Source organism: Pinus tabuliformis, chromosome 8, assembly GCF_031772625.1.
Source record: "Pinus tabuliformis cultivar Carrire ecotype Pingquan chromosome 8, CPIR1, whole genome shotgun sequence".
In the NCBI taxonomy this organism is placed as follows: domain Eukaryota; kingdom Viridiplantae; phylum Streptophyta; class Pinopsida; order Pinales; family Pinaceae; genus Pinus; species Pinus tabuliformis.
The window spans coordinates 124599543-124616148 of record NC_142294.1 but is presented as its reverse complement, the minus strand read 5'-3'; the positions used below and the strand labels follow the sequence as shown (position 1 = coordinate 124616148).

Below are 16606 nucleotides of genomic sequence, written 5' to 3'. Positions count from 1 at the left end.
TATGGTTTAGCTAATAGATACGTAATGATTGAGCTTTATATTCACACCTACTCCATATGTCCTAGTTGGAACCATTGTTCTCCATCTCATTTGCAAGGAGAAAAGATATATCGAACTGGTTAACATTAAATAACAAGGACTTGACAATTACTGTACAATAAATAAACCATGCTCATCCTGATTCAGGGACCAAATAAATTCCCTGGTCCATTAAATCAGAGAAACATACACCAGAGAAAATCCGGGAAAACAAAAATATTCGATAATACAAAAATTACAAGCTACACAGGAAGCATCCTCAAAACTGCCAGCGCAAAATATTCGATAATAGAAAAAATTACAAGCTACATAGGCAGCATCCTCAAAACTGCCAGCGCTCTAGTTGCACCTCTGCTTCAGTTAGGTCTTTCTGAGCTTTCTTCCTATGATAAAATATTGGGCAGTCACGACTGCAATAAGGATAGGACATCAATGTAAGTATAAAAGAGATAGTAATTGTAAAAATTAAAAAAAAAACATCCTATTAATTAAAAACAAATACATGATCACACAAATGTTACAAAATACATCCATAATGTAAATTTAAATCATGTTATGAAAATGTAATACTATGTAATACTTGAAATATAGCATTCAAAAACCTTGTGCAAAGAACATCTTGGTGCAGAGAGCCTTGGCACCGCTGACATTGTGTCCATAGTTTACCAAAGAGCATTTCTAATTCCCTCACTGACATTGATCAAATATTAGTGTCATATGATAGAAAATCTAGGTGAGAACAATAGACACAAGGCCTACTTTAAATTCTCCAAATAAAGAGTAATGGTATTAGAATACCAGCTTACCATTTGCAATTGTTTTCTGATACAATTCTGCTTCTCTTCCTTTGCAATGTGAACAAAGTGTCTAATCTTCTTTGCTGCAATGGCAACATGAAATCAGGTAACATCATGAATTTCAGTATGAAGCAACCTAACCAGACATTCTTATTATAAGAAAGCTAGACAGTTTCTTACAAGGAGAGCAGGCATGGGATCATGCAACCTCATAGATTTTTCCACATCAAAAAGATGAACCCTAGTAGCTTTCTAAAGCGCCAAACTGAAATAATAGTTACTCTCAATTGTGCACTACTATAAGCAAGGAAACCACATGCAAGAAACCCTCTACTTGTATTAACTAAATACCTGATAGGTGTTTTACAACCAATACAACTGAGTTGTTTCTTGACAAATTTCATAATTCCACTATTTGAAGGAGTTGATATGGAAACTGCTCGTCTGTGACTAGCATGAAGAAGCTCCTTGCTTGCATTCTTCAAAATGGGCTCAAATATTCTCAACAGCAGCTACAGAGAAAAAACAGGCACTAATCAAAAACACTTAGCTGGAAAGAATTACTATCTATCAAGATATATTTGAAACACAGGTGAAATTTTCAAAAAGAGCATAAACAACAAGTGATGATGCTTTGGTCTTTCACCTTGCTCAGTTGATTCTCCAGATAATATTGTGGATCAATAGGGATGTTATTCTCCAGTACGTAAATTGGATCCTCAGATTTCTCATATGCCTGAGCCCAAGTAAACACATTAGTCATTATATCCATAATCCCTCTGTAAATTATGCCTCCAAATAAAACATAACAAAATAATTAAAATAATCATTTTTTAGTGCAATATCGAGACTTATGCTGAGCACAGAAGGGGTTAATTATTACCTTGGCACCTTTTGCAGCCTTTATGATGGCATATGGAACACGATCACCCATAGTTGGAGAAGTTGCAGCATCCCTCTGTAAACCAGGGGCAACTTGGCTTTAAAACACAACAAAATAATTAAAATAACCATTTTTTAGTGCAATATCGAGACTTATGCTGAGCACAGAAGGGGTTAATTATTACCTTGGCACCTTTTGCAGCCTTTATGATGACATATGGAACACAATCACCCATAGTTGGAGCAGTTGCAGCATCCCTTTGTAAAGCAGGGGCAACTTGGCTTTAAAACACGACATCAATTTAAAAAATCCAACAATGGACTCATTGTCAATAAAAAGCAAAATATTACAAGAGTCTTTAGATGCACTGCAGTAATAAAAATAGAAATAAAAATAGAGAGATAGGATTGAAATGGAACCAGAAGGCATTGCACCATTCATTATACTTGTTCTGAGAAGTTATTTCCAGTATTTACCTTCTGCATGCGCTCAGCTAGTTCCACGTGTGTTGCCTTGACTGCATTGTCTTCTCCAGTCTTTGTCAGACCCTGACTCAAAAAAGAGATTGTTAGCACAGGAAAACAACAATGCCCTTAAGAATATGTTGATAGCCTTGATAAAGGATATGACCTGCAAACATCTATTTCTGCCGCAGCTAAATAGTAATCAATTTTTCTCAGCATGAGATTAAAAATGCAGATATATTATATATTGTCATGTTTTGATTCTCTTCAATTGCATAAGAGCCTCCCTTGACACTTCTTCCTCCCATTGCTAGCAGTAAATATTGACTGAATCCCTTCCAAGTACAGAATGTAGGGAGAACAAACATGACAGACTTAAAAACGAAACTTCCATGGCCTGCCCCAACTAGGTATATAATATATACTTCTAACACTTGAAACCAGGAATATGTAATAAGTGACTTGCTCGCAATGTAAATCTCCTCTTCCCACTATCATATTTTATCCATTTCAAAAGTAACAAATGGTCAAACAAATTTGGTCATAAACATGCAGAAGGATTCATTGTTCTCACTTTAGTTATCACCAAAAGTGAGAAATCCATTCTGTTCATTAACAAGTCAGAAATAGTGTTCTTGACATACTGCACTGCACCAAGTATGTCACGATCAATGAGTATTTTGTGAAGGCACTCTGTAACCAAGTTCTTCACCAGCAGGTAATTGTCCCTTTGCACTGTTTCAATGCCTGTTGATATGGAATATTTAAAAGATCAGGAATATTTAATAATTGAGAAGGTATCAAATAAATTATTTTTCTAAGAGCATTTTGAGCCTTCACAAACACTAAGGCCTGTCTTTGAAACAAAAAGATCAGGTTTGTCACCTTTAGTATCCATTTTGTCATAAGCATCTCGCTTTTTCCACAACAACCCAGCATATCTTTTCTTGCTGGTCAACAAGAATGGGTAGTATATTTTTTCAAATTCTAGTTTAATAGGCCGCATAAAAGCATATGTTAAATAACACACTGATTAGATGCTAAAGATGCACCAAACAAATGCAGATAAGCCACAGAAAAGCATAATTGATCATCTCGTCCTGTGCATATTTACAAAGATCTCATGGAAGTGGAATGTCAAAAGAAGATTAGTTTTAAAAAGAAAGGTGATATTAAAACATTCATCCCTAAAAAAACATCATTAACAACTCTAGAGGCTTCACGGATATTTAAAATTCTTGACACTGTACCTTTGTAAATGTACCACTAATATAATCTGAGGCTTCCCTCCCTAGTGTCATGGCCTCTTCTATATTTGGTACACCAAACTGTATCATAACTGAATCTATATCTCCATATACAACCTAGATTCAAATATAAAAATATAATATCAAGATTTACAGTAGAAATCTTGGTTAGGATCAGATCACCCATTATGATTTCAAGAACTTGGATTATCACCAATACAACAAGTGTACTTCCTATCATTACTGATCCAGTTCAAGGGTTACAAATGCCTTTAGTTGCTAAATAATAGCCTACCTCAGCATTGTACTGGTAACCACCAACTATTGTGAACCTTTCTTCAACTAGCTTCTTTGTATGCTCTATCATTTGACGGCCTGACAGGTGGAAAAAAAATGAGATGATTAATGATATGAAATTTTAAAACAATACGTAAAATCGATATTGTCTGATGGAACAGAGAATGTGTCAAAATATCAAACTGGACTTGTAATCAAAATATAATAAGAGGGCCTAAGCATATCATCTTAGTTGTACAAGTACACATGACTAATTAATGCAATTCAAGAACTCGATCTTATTTGTACAAGATTGTCAATTACAGTTCATACCCTTAACATTATGCCAGGAAGAAGAAAAGAATTACATGGATGTGATTGATGCCAAAAAATAATCAATGTGAATGGCTGATACATGCATATATAGAATAAGAGAGGACTACAAGCATCTCTATCTTGTAAGTAAAAGAAGCACCCATAACATTACAACTAGGAAAAACAAGGGGAGAATCAAGGTGTCCATGGATTTAATGTTTTTTTTCCATGGAAGAACTGTGAAATTACCATAGCTCGTCACACTCGACGAAATCTCCAAATAGGGCAATTGCCCAACAGTGGCACCAGTAAACCCATAAATTGAATTCGCACTTATCTGCAAGTGCACACAGTCAAAACTATTTTATGCGTTTCACCAGCATACCTAGTTTTACTTTTATTCCATGTCCAAGCCATAATTAATATAGACTTGACAAAGCTGTAATTACCTTCAAAGCCAATTGTTGGCCATCCAAGACAGCCTTTTCAAAAGGATCTTTAGCCTCCTAAACAAGATTACAGGAAGTTAAAAACTGAGATGCTAAGTGGAAAAAATACAAGCATGTAACATGAACATAGGAAGCACTTACTTCACCACCTTTAGGTCTGCCTTGGCTCTTTTCCTGGCAGCCAGTAACTCTTCTAGGATCTCTGGTAATATGCCCTAGGAAACAGGAAAAAGAGCATTCAATTTAGCATCATCGAAAATGGTCAGCATATGATGGTTAAAAAGTAAATAATGAAATAAGTATCAGCATAGTGTTTGACATGCAAAGACATTAAGGTATTAGCATCCTACTTTACTTTTAATCCTTTCTAGTAGCAGAGCTTCTGGTGCCTATGTTAGTGTTACAATAGTACAACTGTGCATTATAGAGCTAGGATGACTAGGACAGTGTATTGGGATCTCATCCACATAGCAATTTGACTACTAAAGTCTACCATACATGTTAGGGAACCTATCTACTTTTTGTACATTGACGAATCAACCAAATCTGAATCTGAATCTACTGAAAACTTCAAAATATGTATCATAAAAGTAGCCTAGGGTTTATTGTCCATTATCCGAAACTTCTTCAGAATCTCAATTGCTTACTTACCCGTGTTCGAGGACCAGCTCACCTCAACTCAGCCAAACCTCCAAGACCAAGAAATAATACATGTCAACTTCACTTGCCAGTTTCTTATTGCACCATGGGATAGAGTTTTTTAAACTAACTGTTAGGACCAGGTAATCTACATACAACACAAATATAAGCATATCAAATTTATCATAATCAAACAAATAATAAAATTTAGGACCTGCAACGGTCTTAGTGATGCCCATAATCTGTAAGTACTCATAAATCCATGAGTACCAAGCACAAGAGGCTACTTTATCCCATAAAGGGACTTCTTCAACTTGCACACATGGGTATCCCATCCTAACAAAGATATTATATTTGAACCCAAGCTGAAACAAAACCATGAATCACTCTTCCTGCCACCTGCATCTCTGGCCCTGTCAAAATCCACTAAAGCATGCAGCAGCTCAAAGCACTGTGCCAGTGTGCCCTTTAAGTACCTTGCATACCTTAGACCATGGAGCATATTTGCAGAAACCTCAGCTCAACCATATATTAGCAACCAAGCTGGACAATAAATTGGTGTCTGTGCCCCCCTTGTTTGTGAGATAAGGGATCTCATGCACACAGCAATTTGACTGCTAAATTCTACCAAATATGTTAGGGAACCTATATACTTTTTGTACGCTGACGAATCAACCAAATTTGAATCTTAATCTACTGATAAATTCAAAATATGTATCATAAAAGTAGCCTATGGTTTATTGTCCATTATCCGAAACTTCTTCAGAATCTCAATTGCTTACTTACCCCTATTCGAGGACCACCTCACCTCAACTCAGCCAAACCTCCAAGACCAAGAAATAACACATGAGGTGTATATCCTTCATGTCAACTTCACTTGCCAGTTTCTTCTTGCACCATGGGATAGAATTTTTTTAACTAACTTTTAGGACCAGGTCATCTACATACAACACAAATATAAGCATATCAAATTGATCATAATCAAACAAATAATACAAGTTAGGACCTGAAACAATCTTAGTGATGCCCTTAATATGTAAGTACTCATAAAAAAAACAAAGTATCTTCAATTTTTTTTTTTTTGCACACATAATTAGTTTATGTTTGGACCCTCACAACCTAGTGCGCTCCTTAGAAGCTAGAGTGATGCACGTTCAAGTTATTAAAATTTAACACATATCAATCCTTTTTGTCCTCTTTTTGGGAGGCGCTACATTAATTGTGGGTGTGGAATGCTCATCACATTGAACACCCTCCTCATTATTTCTGTCTCCCATTCGCTGAAATTCAACAATCTACCAAGGTTCAGGAATGACTATTGGATGATTTTGTGCAACAAGCAAATCATCATGTGCTTGTATCTCCTCCCCATGCTCACTCCCAGATGTTTCACCTGATTCCTATACACAACACACTTTAACTTTTTATAATAACATTAAAACCTCCAATTGATTTATTGCATTATTCATATAATATTATAAACAACTAACCTCAGATCCATAACCAGTAATTATTTTTTCCCCTCGATTTATCATGTGTTGGTAAAGACCTTGGGAACCATGTAATACAACATATTTTAGGTCTTCCTCTGAAGCTTCCTTTTGAAATTGGTGAACCTACATTAACAAAGATAATCATATCTATAAGGTAAAATAACTAATAAGATACAATTAACTCAATGTGACCATGGTTACTTTGCCTAAAATAGAAAATATAATAGATGGAAATATCACTTACCATACCACCATGAATACTATTATATCCACCAGAGCCTAATTTGTGAGATCCAATTTTTGACACCCTAGCTTAGGTTGCTTTTCTTGTATCTCGTAGGCGTCTCTTAGCTCCTCCTTGTGCAGATGGCGTATAGTTTGGATTTCTGAGGACTTTCCTCTTAAACTTGGCATCTTTCATAAGTTCATCCCACGTCACTTGGTCTCTGATCCAAGCTGGACGTGGATACATCAAGTTTTTTATCAACTTTGTCCTTAAATTGGACCTCTTTGAGTGCATGTATTTACTTGCAATCTGTAAAATAAGTTCCTTATCAAATCCAGGATTACCAAATGCTATTACTACATCTTTAAATAGTTCCTCCTTTTTGGCATTGGCTTGTTTCCTCCAATCCATTTGGATGGTATTTCCAAATAATTCTTCTGCACGATGAAAAATAAAGTGATAAAATTTCAACCCTTTTTCATCCTTCAAGACATTTCCTTCTGAAGTGAGCAAGATTGTAATTTCTTGCATTCCTTTTGTGGTCACCGATGATATTGTTGTAGTCTTGGGGATTGAGGAAGGTTCCCTTATAGATACATTAGGCACTGTGTCACTTACTTCCTGCATTTAAAATGAAATTGTGGAACTATTAAGAACCCAACCAAAATATGAAACTATTTTTCATATCTAAAATAATGATCCTAAACATAACAAATGAAATTATAAAAAAAAAAAAAATTTACCTGTTGATCTGTTGCAGGAGCTACACTCTCCAACATTGACATTTCCCATAACTGAATTTGTTCAATTATTTCTTGTCTGATTTGAACATTTGCAGGAATATCTGGTAGGAGACTTAACATTCTTGTTTGTGAGTATATAAGACTCCTCAAAGAAACTTACTCTGGTCCTGGTGGGAGAATGTTGACTAGACCCACATTTGATGTAGAGGGAATGTTATGGGGTTCTGGTCTAGGTGTAGATGGCATAACATGACCCTCTATACCAATAGATTGTGTAAAGGGCATGTTATGGGGTTCTAGTCTAGGTGTAGATGGCATAACATGACCCTCTATACCAACAGATTGTGTAAAGGGCACGTTATGGGGTTCTGGTCTAGGTGTAGATGGCATAACATGACCCTCTATACCAACAGATTGTGTAAAGGGCATGCTATGGGGTTCTGGTCTAGGTGCAGATGGCATAACATGACCCTCTATACCAACAGATTGTGTAAAGGGCATGTTATGGGGTTTTGGTCTAGGTGTAGATGGCATAACATGACCCTCTATACCAACAGATTGTATACTTGTTGGAGTCACCCTAGAAACATCCTGCAAGGCACAAATATAAATAATAAGATGGAATAACAGATGAATAATGTTGAAATATGTAACTAGGTTCAGTCTTCATAATGACATATCTAATCACAATTCTATGTAATTTATGTAAAAAAAGGAAAAAGAAGATTATTTTTTTTATGACTGAGGCATGGGTTTCATGAACACATGAAGAAGCAAGTCCCATTATAGAATGAGAATATCTCGGAAGACTCATTAAAAGGAGGTCATGAAGGTGGCAAATGATCAATGAAATGTAGTGTAAAGTTGCAAATAATCATGGCAACCAAAATACTAATCAGTACAGATAGGTGTCCATGAGGTATGTATAATAATTTTCTTTTAAAGGGTCCATCATAAGATGTAGTAGGGTTGAATTTATGGGTTTATATTTTAAGAAATACCCTAGTATTTAGAAATCTTAATCTTAAGGTATTTGTTCCCTATGATTTGATTTCTATGGCATGGGATAAACTCTAGAATGACATAAAGGGAAAAGAGTATGATCTAATGTTTGAATTTAAGAAACCCTAAAAAGGCCTCTTGATTACATAAAAGCCCTAAAAAAGTAACTTGACATCATGTTTTGGAATAACATATTGCTTGGGTTACTTGTTAAAATAGTATTGTATGTACAAGAAGAAAAAAAGAGATGGGGTGATCCATTTGAAGGCATGATGTAGCTCTTCGTAACACCTCATAAATCATGGAGTCATTGTGCAAAAACTTTATTAAATATATGCCCTAGATTTCCCAACAAATAACATAATCAAACTCACATAAATAAATGGTTGAATCTTACATCTTGCATAACATTAGATGTATATGGGGGCATTAACGATCCCTGCATGCCAACATTGGTTGTATTGAGGGGCATAAATGAATCCTGCATGCCAACAAAATGCATGCTTAGTAAAAACACAAATATTAATAAATATATATAGTGAAATAAGTTAACTAAATGCACAAAAATATTGAGCAAGTTTTACCACTATCATTACCTTAGATGTTTTATAAGGTGTTATAGGGGTTGGAATGACTTTAGCAATTGCGTGCATTCCACAAACATAAATTAGCATAATATAATAATGAATATAAGATAATTGAAAATATAAAAGACAATATTCAAGCTTACCTCATGCATCATCATAGCGGTGTCTTGCCCTCGTGCATTTGTTAACATTTCCATGAAAGTAGTGAATATCATTGAACCCCCCATGGTAGCATCAGTAACACCCATGGGTACATTCTTAAAAAAACACATAATAACATAAAAATAAGAAAACCTTGATCAAAAAACCGATAAGAAAATAGAATCGGTAACACCAAATATGTGTTGAGTGAGCATTGAAGATCTGTCCAACATTTTGAGGCAAGCTTATCAGAGTGTTCTAACAAGCATTTAACTAGTCACAAACAAACTTTTGAAGTATCATTTTAAAGTTAATTTCTAAAAACAAATCCAACCTCTAACTAAATCAACAACATAAATAATACAAATACCAAAAGCAACATAAGCAACATAAATACCTAGTCTGCCATTTTGTATAGAATAATGTAATAGAAATCTACGAAGAAAAGTTTGTGGACACTCGTTAGGATCATTACATAAATAAATGTTGAAATATATGACAACGTGTAAAACCATAAAATTATTCTAAAATATGTTGGTTTAAACTTCTATGCATGTAATACTAATTTCATTGAGGAGTTCTCTGGATTATATTACAAAGGGTAATGCACTGTCTTAAATTGTTGTCGCATAATGCAAAGTAATCTCTGTAGAATATCTCCTTGCTGCCTATAAACATTACTTCACTATCTCATTGTAGCCACAATCAACTCCAAACCAGACCTTGCTTGCCTCAAAACCCCAGACCATACCTCAAGATGATTTGCTGCCACATAAAAACCTTAGGGGTGATTCGTTGCCACAAACAATCTGTGAAATCAACATTTGAAAAGCAATGCATATGAAGCATATTAAGCATGCATGGAAACTACTAATCGGAGTCCAAAGAATTATTATGGTAGATGAAGCGATATGGTGTGTTGCCTTACAAGAGCACCAATATGCAATAAAGAACCCTAAAATATGCTTGGAAAATGAAAAGACATAAAATAATGTAGAGCACTGGTGGCAGGGAGGGTATAAAAACTCAAATTTATGTTTAACCCTCCAATATAGTTAACCACACATGGAATAAGTGAATTCAAATGAATGACAATGCAGTGAATGCCCATGAGCTCTGGTTTCATCAATTCATGAGTAAATGTTGGTGTGGGATTAAACCAAATAATGCCAATTTCATGCCTCATACTTCTCAAAGACCCAAGCTACAAATATCATGGCTTGGTATTATACCTATGCGCAGATTTATGCAGATTTGAGATGTTCAGAGGAGAATCAATCATATTTCCATAACACCCCTCTCGAACCTATTTCATGCTAACGAATTAGAGTCTAGTGCCAAACACATGATCACATATCCAAGAAAAGGATCATCCTAGCGCATCTCCTAGAATGGTGGATATCAAGTGACTCAAACTAATGAAGAGAAGCCACGATTGACTCCAAGACTATTGAAGATTGGAGAAATTCACTTTTTCGTGTTGCAGACATTAGTGGTTTCGAGCTAGAGGCGTGTAATACTGGGTGAAAACTCAACCTTCACTATTAGTGATAGTATTTTATGTTTGATAAATAGACATAGACGTTTGTTTCTCACTGTTATATTTATTTTCTTCTGAATAACTAGCAAGGAGCTGGAGATGGAGCTGCTAGATAAGGTGGTTAAATGTCTGTCGGAAATAGTGAAAAAGCCAGAGTTGCCCGTGGCCGACTATCCAACAAGCTTGAATTTTAAGCTTCAAGATTTTGAAGAGACAGTCCTATTACAGCAATAGCAAAGGGGGAAATCTCAGATATTGGGGATAGTGGGGTTAGGTGGCGTAGGAAAGACAACTTTTGCAAAACATTGAAAAAAGATGAGATTTTAACCCTGTTTTTCATGTGGCCCCATACCTTTTAAAATTGACAAATATATTTGGTGTAAACATGCTGAAACCTTTGCACTACTCTACTAGGAATGGAAAAGAGTATATATCAAGACTATTACATACAAAACAACTAGTACCAAAATGATAATGTTGATGTCACTAAGTTCTAAACATTGAAAATAGATACAATGAAAAGACAAGCACCTAACTCAATCAATATTTCCATACTATTGAAATGTATGTCCCCCAAATCTAGACTAGATGATCTAAATTCACTACCCAGTGATAGATAGAGAAATAGGTACTTTGAGGCCAAATGTTTTAAGAAAAAACCTAGATGATAACATGGGTAAAAGTATGGAGAATATTGTGAACCCATATGTTAGAAAAGTGAGATAGGGAAACTTGTAGTAGAATTAGTGTTGGTAATCTTCCAGTATGAATGTCACTAATAAATTTAGCTCCGATTGTACTCAAATGTTTTTATAAATATCCTCCATAATATTCCAAGCAATTTAATAAAAAGTTTTGAGATCAGAACTAGTTTCAGAAATCAATTTCAAGAGACAAAATCCAATAGTCCTAAGAATAAAAAAGACAGTCCAATTCCTTCCTTGTATTTGGGGATTAACACTATCTTCAGGTTGAAATGAATTTACATTTTTCCAATTCCCAAGTGAAATTTCAAATCCATGTTAGAAAATTTGTAAACTCAGATACATCTAACCAGTATGATGTTTGCACCAAAAGAGCCTAGGTTCCTTCTACAACATTCATGGAAATGAGATGAGCCATCATCTCTTTCATGGCACATTAAATAAGGAAACCAACACAATCTCATGTAAATCAAGATCTAGAATGCACCTAGACATAGGAAACTCGAGGATGAATATCTATCTAGAGTTCACACAAATGGTCGATGTATGCATTATTGTAACTCTAAATATCCAACCTAAATTTAAATAGATTTGGCTAATGTATATGTTAATTTATAGAAATGTACTTCAAAGAAAACCCAAGTGCCTAGAGAGGGGCTGATGACATAAAATTGAAAACCCAAATCATGGTTACAATACTTAAATATAAAATGCTATGTTGTTTAGTTTGAACATATAAAGGAACTTACAAGCATATCATGCATGAGAAGTGTGGGAAGAGGTTTGAAAGAGGGAAATATGGCATCATTTAAAACAATTCTTTTCTCAGAAACCACTGCGTGCAGATTGTTGCATCTTTGAAGCTCTCCTCCTTTCCATTGTCCAGAAAACTTCATAAACCATTTTTTCCATCTATACATAACCATCCTGAGAGACGACAATAAAGATGGGAATAGACCTTCCATGTACTACCAACTTCAATTCTGCCCATTTTGTGTTGAACTCATGGAAGACTGAGAGGCCACAAAATTGGTGCAACCTAAATTTTTAAAATGGGTTTATGAGCAAACTACAGAAAAACCCACAACAGATTGAGAATGAGTAGTTATGTAAGTATAAAGGTCCCCAGAATACAAGGTTCCCATTGATAAACAAAACGAAACCTCAATACCCTTCGAGGGGCCAATAATAATGCAAAAAAGCCACCAAAAATTTAGATTGAGATAGTAAATTGGATTATCACAAATTTGTCTCGTAATCCACAATTCAACTATAGCAAATTATAAGTTTTTTCCATGGAAATAAATCGAGTACTGTTGGAAACACGAGAAAGAACTTGTTGACTCAACAATAAGGTAAGATGAACAAAACACATCCAAAAACAACCAACTCCATCGAAACCTTTCGAGAGGACACACGAGATTCTGGGGGTGCTGCTGGTCTGTAGTAGCATATGTAGGAGGATCAGCCTCGTGACATTTTTCTAACATTTCCCTGAAACGTTTCATGACCTCCTCATACTTATTAGGTGGATCAAAGCCGTGGAATTTCTCTAAAATTTACCTGAAAATCCTCATGATCTCTTTATACCTATTGAGCATAAAATGGGCCATCATTAAATGATTAAAAGTTAATGTACTCAGTGTCATCTCAACCTCGTAGATGGTTTTCAGCATATCGAACCAGGCTTCCATGTCCAACCTAACAATGAGTGCTCAAAACTATGTTATATGTAATGAGATTCCATATAACACTAGGTTATTTAATAAATTTACAAAGAGAAACAACATTATGCCCTAATAAACACTATTGCCCTAAATTTACACTCAAATTCAGGACGAAAGGGTTAAATGTCTATCGGAAATAGTGAAAAAGCCAGAGTTGCCCGTGGCCGACTATCCAACAGGCTTGAATTTTAAGCTTCAAGATTTTGAAGAGACAGTCTTGTTGCAGCAACAGCAAAGGGGAAAATCTCATATATTGGGGATAGTAGGATTAGGTGGCGTAGGAAAGACAACTTTTGCAAAACATTTCTTCAATATGAAGAAATTAGATTATCACAGATCCTGCTTTTTATTTGAAGTTAGAGATAGTGCAGCTAAAAACTCTTTAAATTCGTGGCAGAGAATACTTCTTAAGGCCAACATCTTTGCAAGGGAAATACATCAAATTGAACAGAAAATACCTATGGAAAATAAACCCTTTGCTGTCTTCCTTGAAACTTCTAGCTCAGCTTTGAGTTCCTTTGCAAAATAACAGTGAAAGCCCCAACATATAAAAACTAAAACAATTTAGCGCCAAAAAGATTTTCGGCCTCTACACCAAACAAGTTTCGGTGGTTTCAGCGGTCTTGTTTCCATTTTAAGATGGCCTAGCCCGCTGTTTCCTGCTATTTCCCGTGTATGTCTCCCACTTTTCATAAGAATGAGGGTCTTAATATCTATCTCCCGCCACCCACGAACGAATAAATGAGTATGTACTCTGCGGCCATTGGGCCTCGTGCCCTTAATGCCCATCACAGAAACCCTAGTCTCGTGGCTTTAATAGATCAATAACTTAACACAAGCGCATTCTTGGCAACAAGACTGCAATTTCATAACCAAAACCAAAAGTCTAAAAACGAGGAATTATTCCTCTGAGTTCGGGCCAGTACCTCTGAGTTATTATAACAAAACCCTCAACCTTAGGCCAGAGAAACCTTTTAAAAATAAATTACAGGGATAGTATTCCATCCAGTTCACAGATGAAGGATGTTAACTAATATCCCTAGCCTAGTTCGACAAACAAACACATACCTGGTAGTGGGCGCCAAGAAACTGGTAGACCCAACCACAATTCGGCATGACTCCGAAGACCCACACCATAGCCAACCAGGGCTGCACATTCAAGTAGAAAACAATATGAGTATGTGATGACAAAGCAAGAGAAAAGCTATAAAACTCAGAAACTATTTAAGTTTAACACCTAAAACGGATATGCGCTTACCTGAAGAGACTATCCAAGCTGGAAACCCTTTCTGAAAACAAAGACTGTGTCTCAGTGCACATCGTGTTGTACCACTGAAAAGAACCAATTTCGAAGGCAACCAGAAGTGGGAAACTTGATCAAAGACAAACTATGGCGAGGTAAAGCAGCGGGTAGAGAACCATAACAGAGAAAGACAGAAGTGAACAATTTGAGGACTCGACAGACTAACCCTCCCGGCTCGACAACCCTGGGAGATCACCTCAAGGCACACAATGTACCAGGATCTAACACCATGACCATTGCATTTGGAAGAGGCATCTGCACCATAGAACCGATCCATATTCCCACGGAATGGTTCCAACTGGAGGCTCCTTGCAGGTAGTCGAACCATGCATAACCCTAGGCATACAACAACCAGGGTACCAACTGGAGGCTCCTTGGCAGTCAAACCATGCATAACCCAGGGCTCTTAATACTTAGTATATTTTAATTTAAATCTTTTATGTTAAATTTATTAATAACAAACATATATTTAACTTAATTTGATTTCTTATAGGTTTAAGAATGTTAAATTCCATAAGAATTTTAAAATGTTATGTTATTTTACATAGGTTAAGGTTCTGTTTGAAGTTGCTTTTTTGAATTGACTTATTATTGATCTACTAATTGTTGTACTATAGGTAGTGTATCTATTTTATAGTAAGTAATCATTGTACTATAGGTAGTGTCTAGTAATTTTTTAAGGAGCATTCATCAAAACAAAGAAATCTAATGAACCACAATAAATATCATATTTATTGAAGGGATTTTATCATCATAAATTACCAAAATGTAATTTGAGTGACTAATAAAATTCTACTATTACAAATAGATAAAAAAAAAGTCATTCCACATTCATAAACACTTCAAGGTGGAATGTGCTATTCTTTAGTAATTACACCTTATTATCTTGACATCTTTACTTATGTAATGACTATCAATCCTTCACTCTTTATTTGATTATTGTGATTTATTGTAATTGTTTTGCATGTAGGTAAATTATTTAAATAGAAATGCCTCCAAAAAGGAAGGGTCAATCAACTAATTTTTCTTTATGTATATTTTAAAACATCAAAGACTTATAATGTTAAAGATATTCCATATATACCTCATTTGAATGATGATGCTAATGAATATATGAATGAAGAGTATTTTGTTGATATAGAAATTCTTGGCAATAAAAAGGAAGGACACGATGGTGGATCTAGTAGTTCGAGGAGCTTGCCCATATAAATGAGCGAGCCAGGAGAACCCAAGAGGTAAAACGGAACTAATTGATGTTCTTTTACAACTGTATTACAAAAATTAAAGGTAACCCCCATCGGTAGTGAGCAAGCTTGGAGAAGCTAACCAGGAAGAGGAAAAAAATAAATAAAAACGAAACCCTCCAGGTCCAAAACTGAAGAAACCCTCTTAAAAGGTAGGGCAAGGCAAAAGCATTGTTAACAAGCAAACCCGAATATCTCTCCACAGCTCAGTCTGTACAGGGGACAACATACCCGGAGAGACTGCTCGCTCCATATGCGACTGGAATGCTGCCCCACCTATACAATCGATAGCACTTTCCGGTCTCACCGCTTCCAAAACCTACGTGAACCATTTACCGAAGTTATGCAGCCAATTCCATAGCAAGAAAGGAAAACGAACTTCAAAGAAGAAGTGCTAGAAAATAGACAGGGTAAAGTTTATCCACCTGAAAGCGAGCAAAGTAGACCAAAATCCAAGGTTGAGGCAGCACCTGACTTCCTTAGTATTTGCAGACAGCAGTAGGCCTCCAGTCTTCGACCCGAGTAACCCACATCTTGAACAAGAACCCCAAACCAAGCTCCGACGTCAAGGGGCAAAAAATGAACCCTCATTCCTTACCTAGGAGATTGATAAGCCAACAGGAGCGTCTCCAGCCGTTCGATGGAAGGGCATGGTTCCTCGCCGTCGATGAGTGAGAGGATCCTAAGGAAGATAGACACATCTTCATTGCCCATTAAACAAATTCACAAAGAGGATTATTCCCATGGGACAGTCGGGGTAAAGATCGAAGAGGAGAGTTGTGTTGTC

At 35.9% G+C, this 16606-nt stretch overlaps 1 protein-coding gene across 1 annotated transcript; it reads right to left on the bottom strand.

Annotated features, from left to right (window-relative positions):
- Positions 1–361: 361 nt before the first annotated feature.
- LOC149234442 (DNA polymerase delta catalytic subunit-like) lies at positions 362–14969 on the bottom strand. The gene is made up of 19 exons (XM_089368269.1): positions 14742–14969; positions 14531–14604; positions 14341–14421; positions 14026–14083; positions 9304–9417; positions 4620–4685; positions 4471–4527; positions 4271–4358; positions 3726–3805; positions 3435–3547; positions 3069–3184; positions 2758–2930; positions 2196–2267; positions 1720–1794; positions 1483–1572; positions 1181–1348; positions 846–906; positions 642–729; positions 362–449 (listed from the first exon to the last, which is right to left on the bottom strand). Exons 1-19 carry the CDS (start codon positions 14967–14969, stop codon positions 362–364), a joined length of 1890 nt encoding a protein of 629 aa, XP_089224395.1.
- Positions 14970–16606: the final 1637 nt, after the last annotated feature.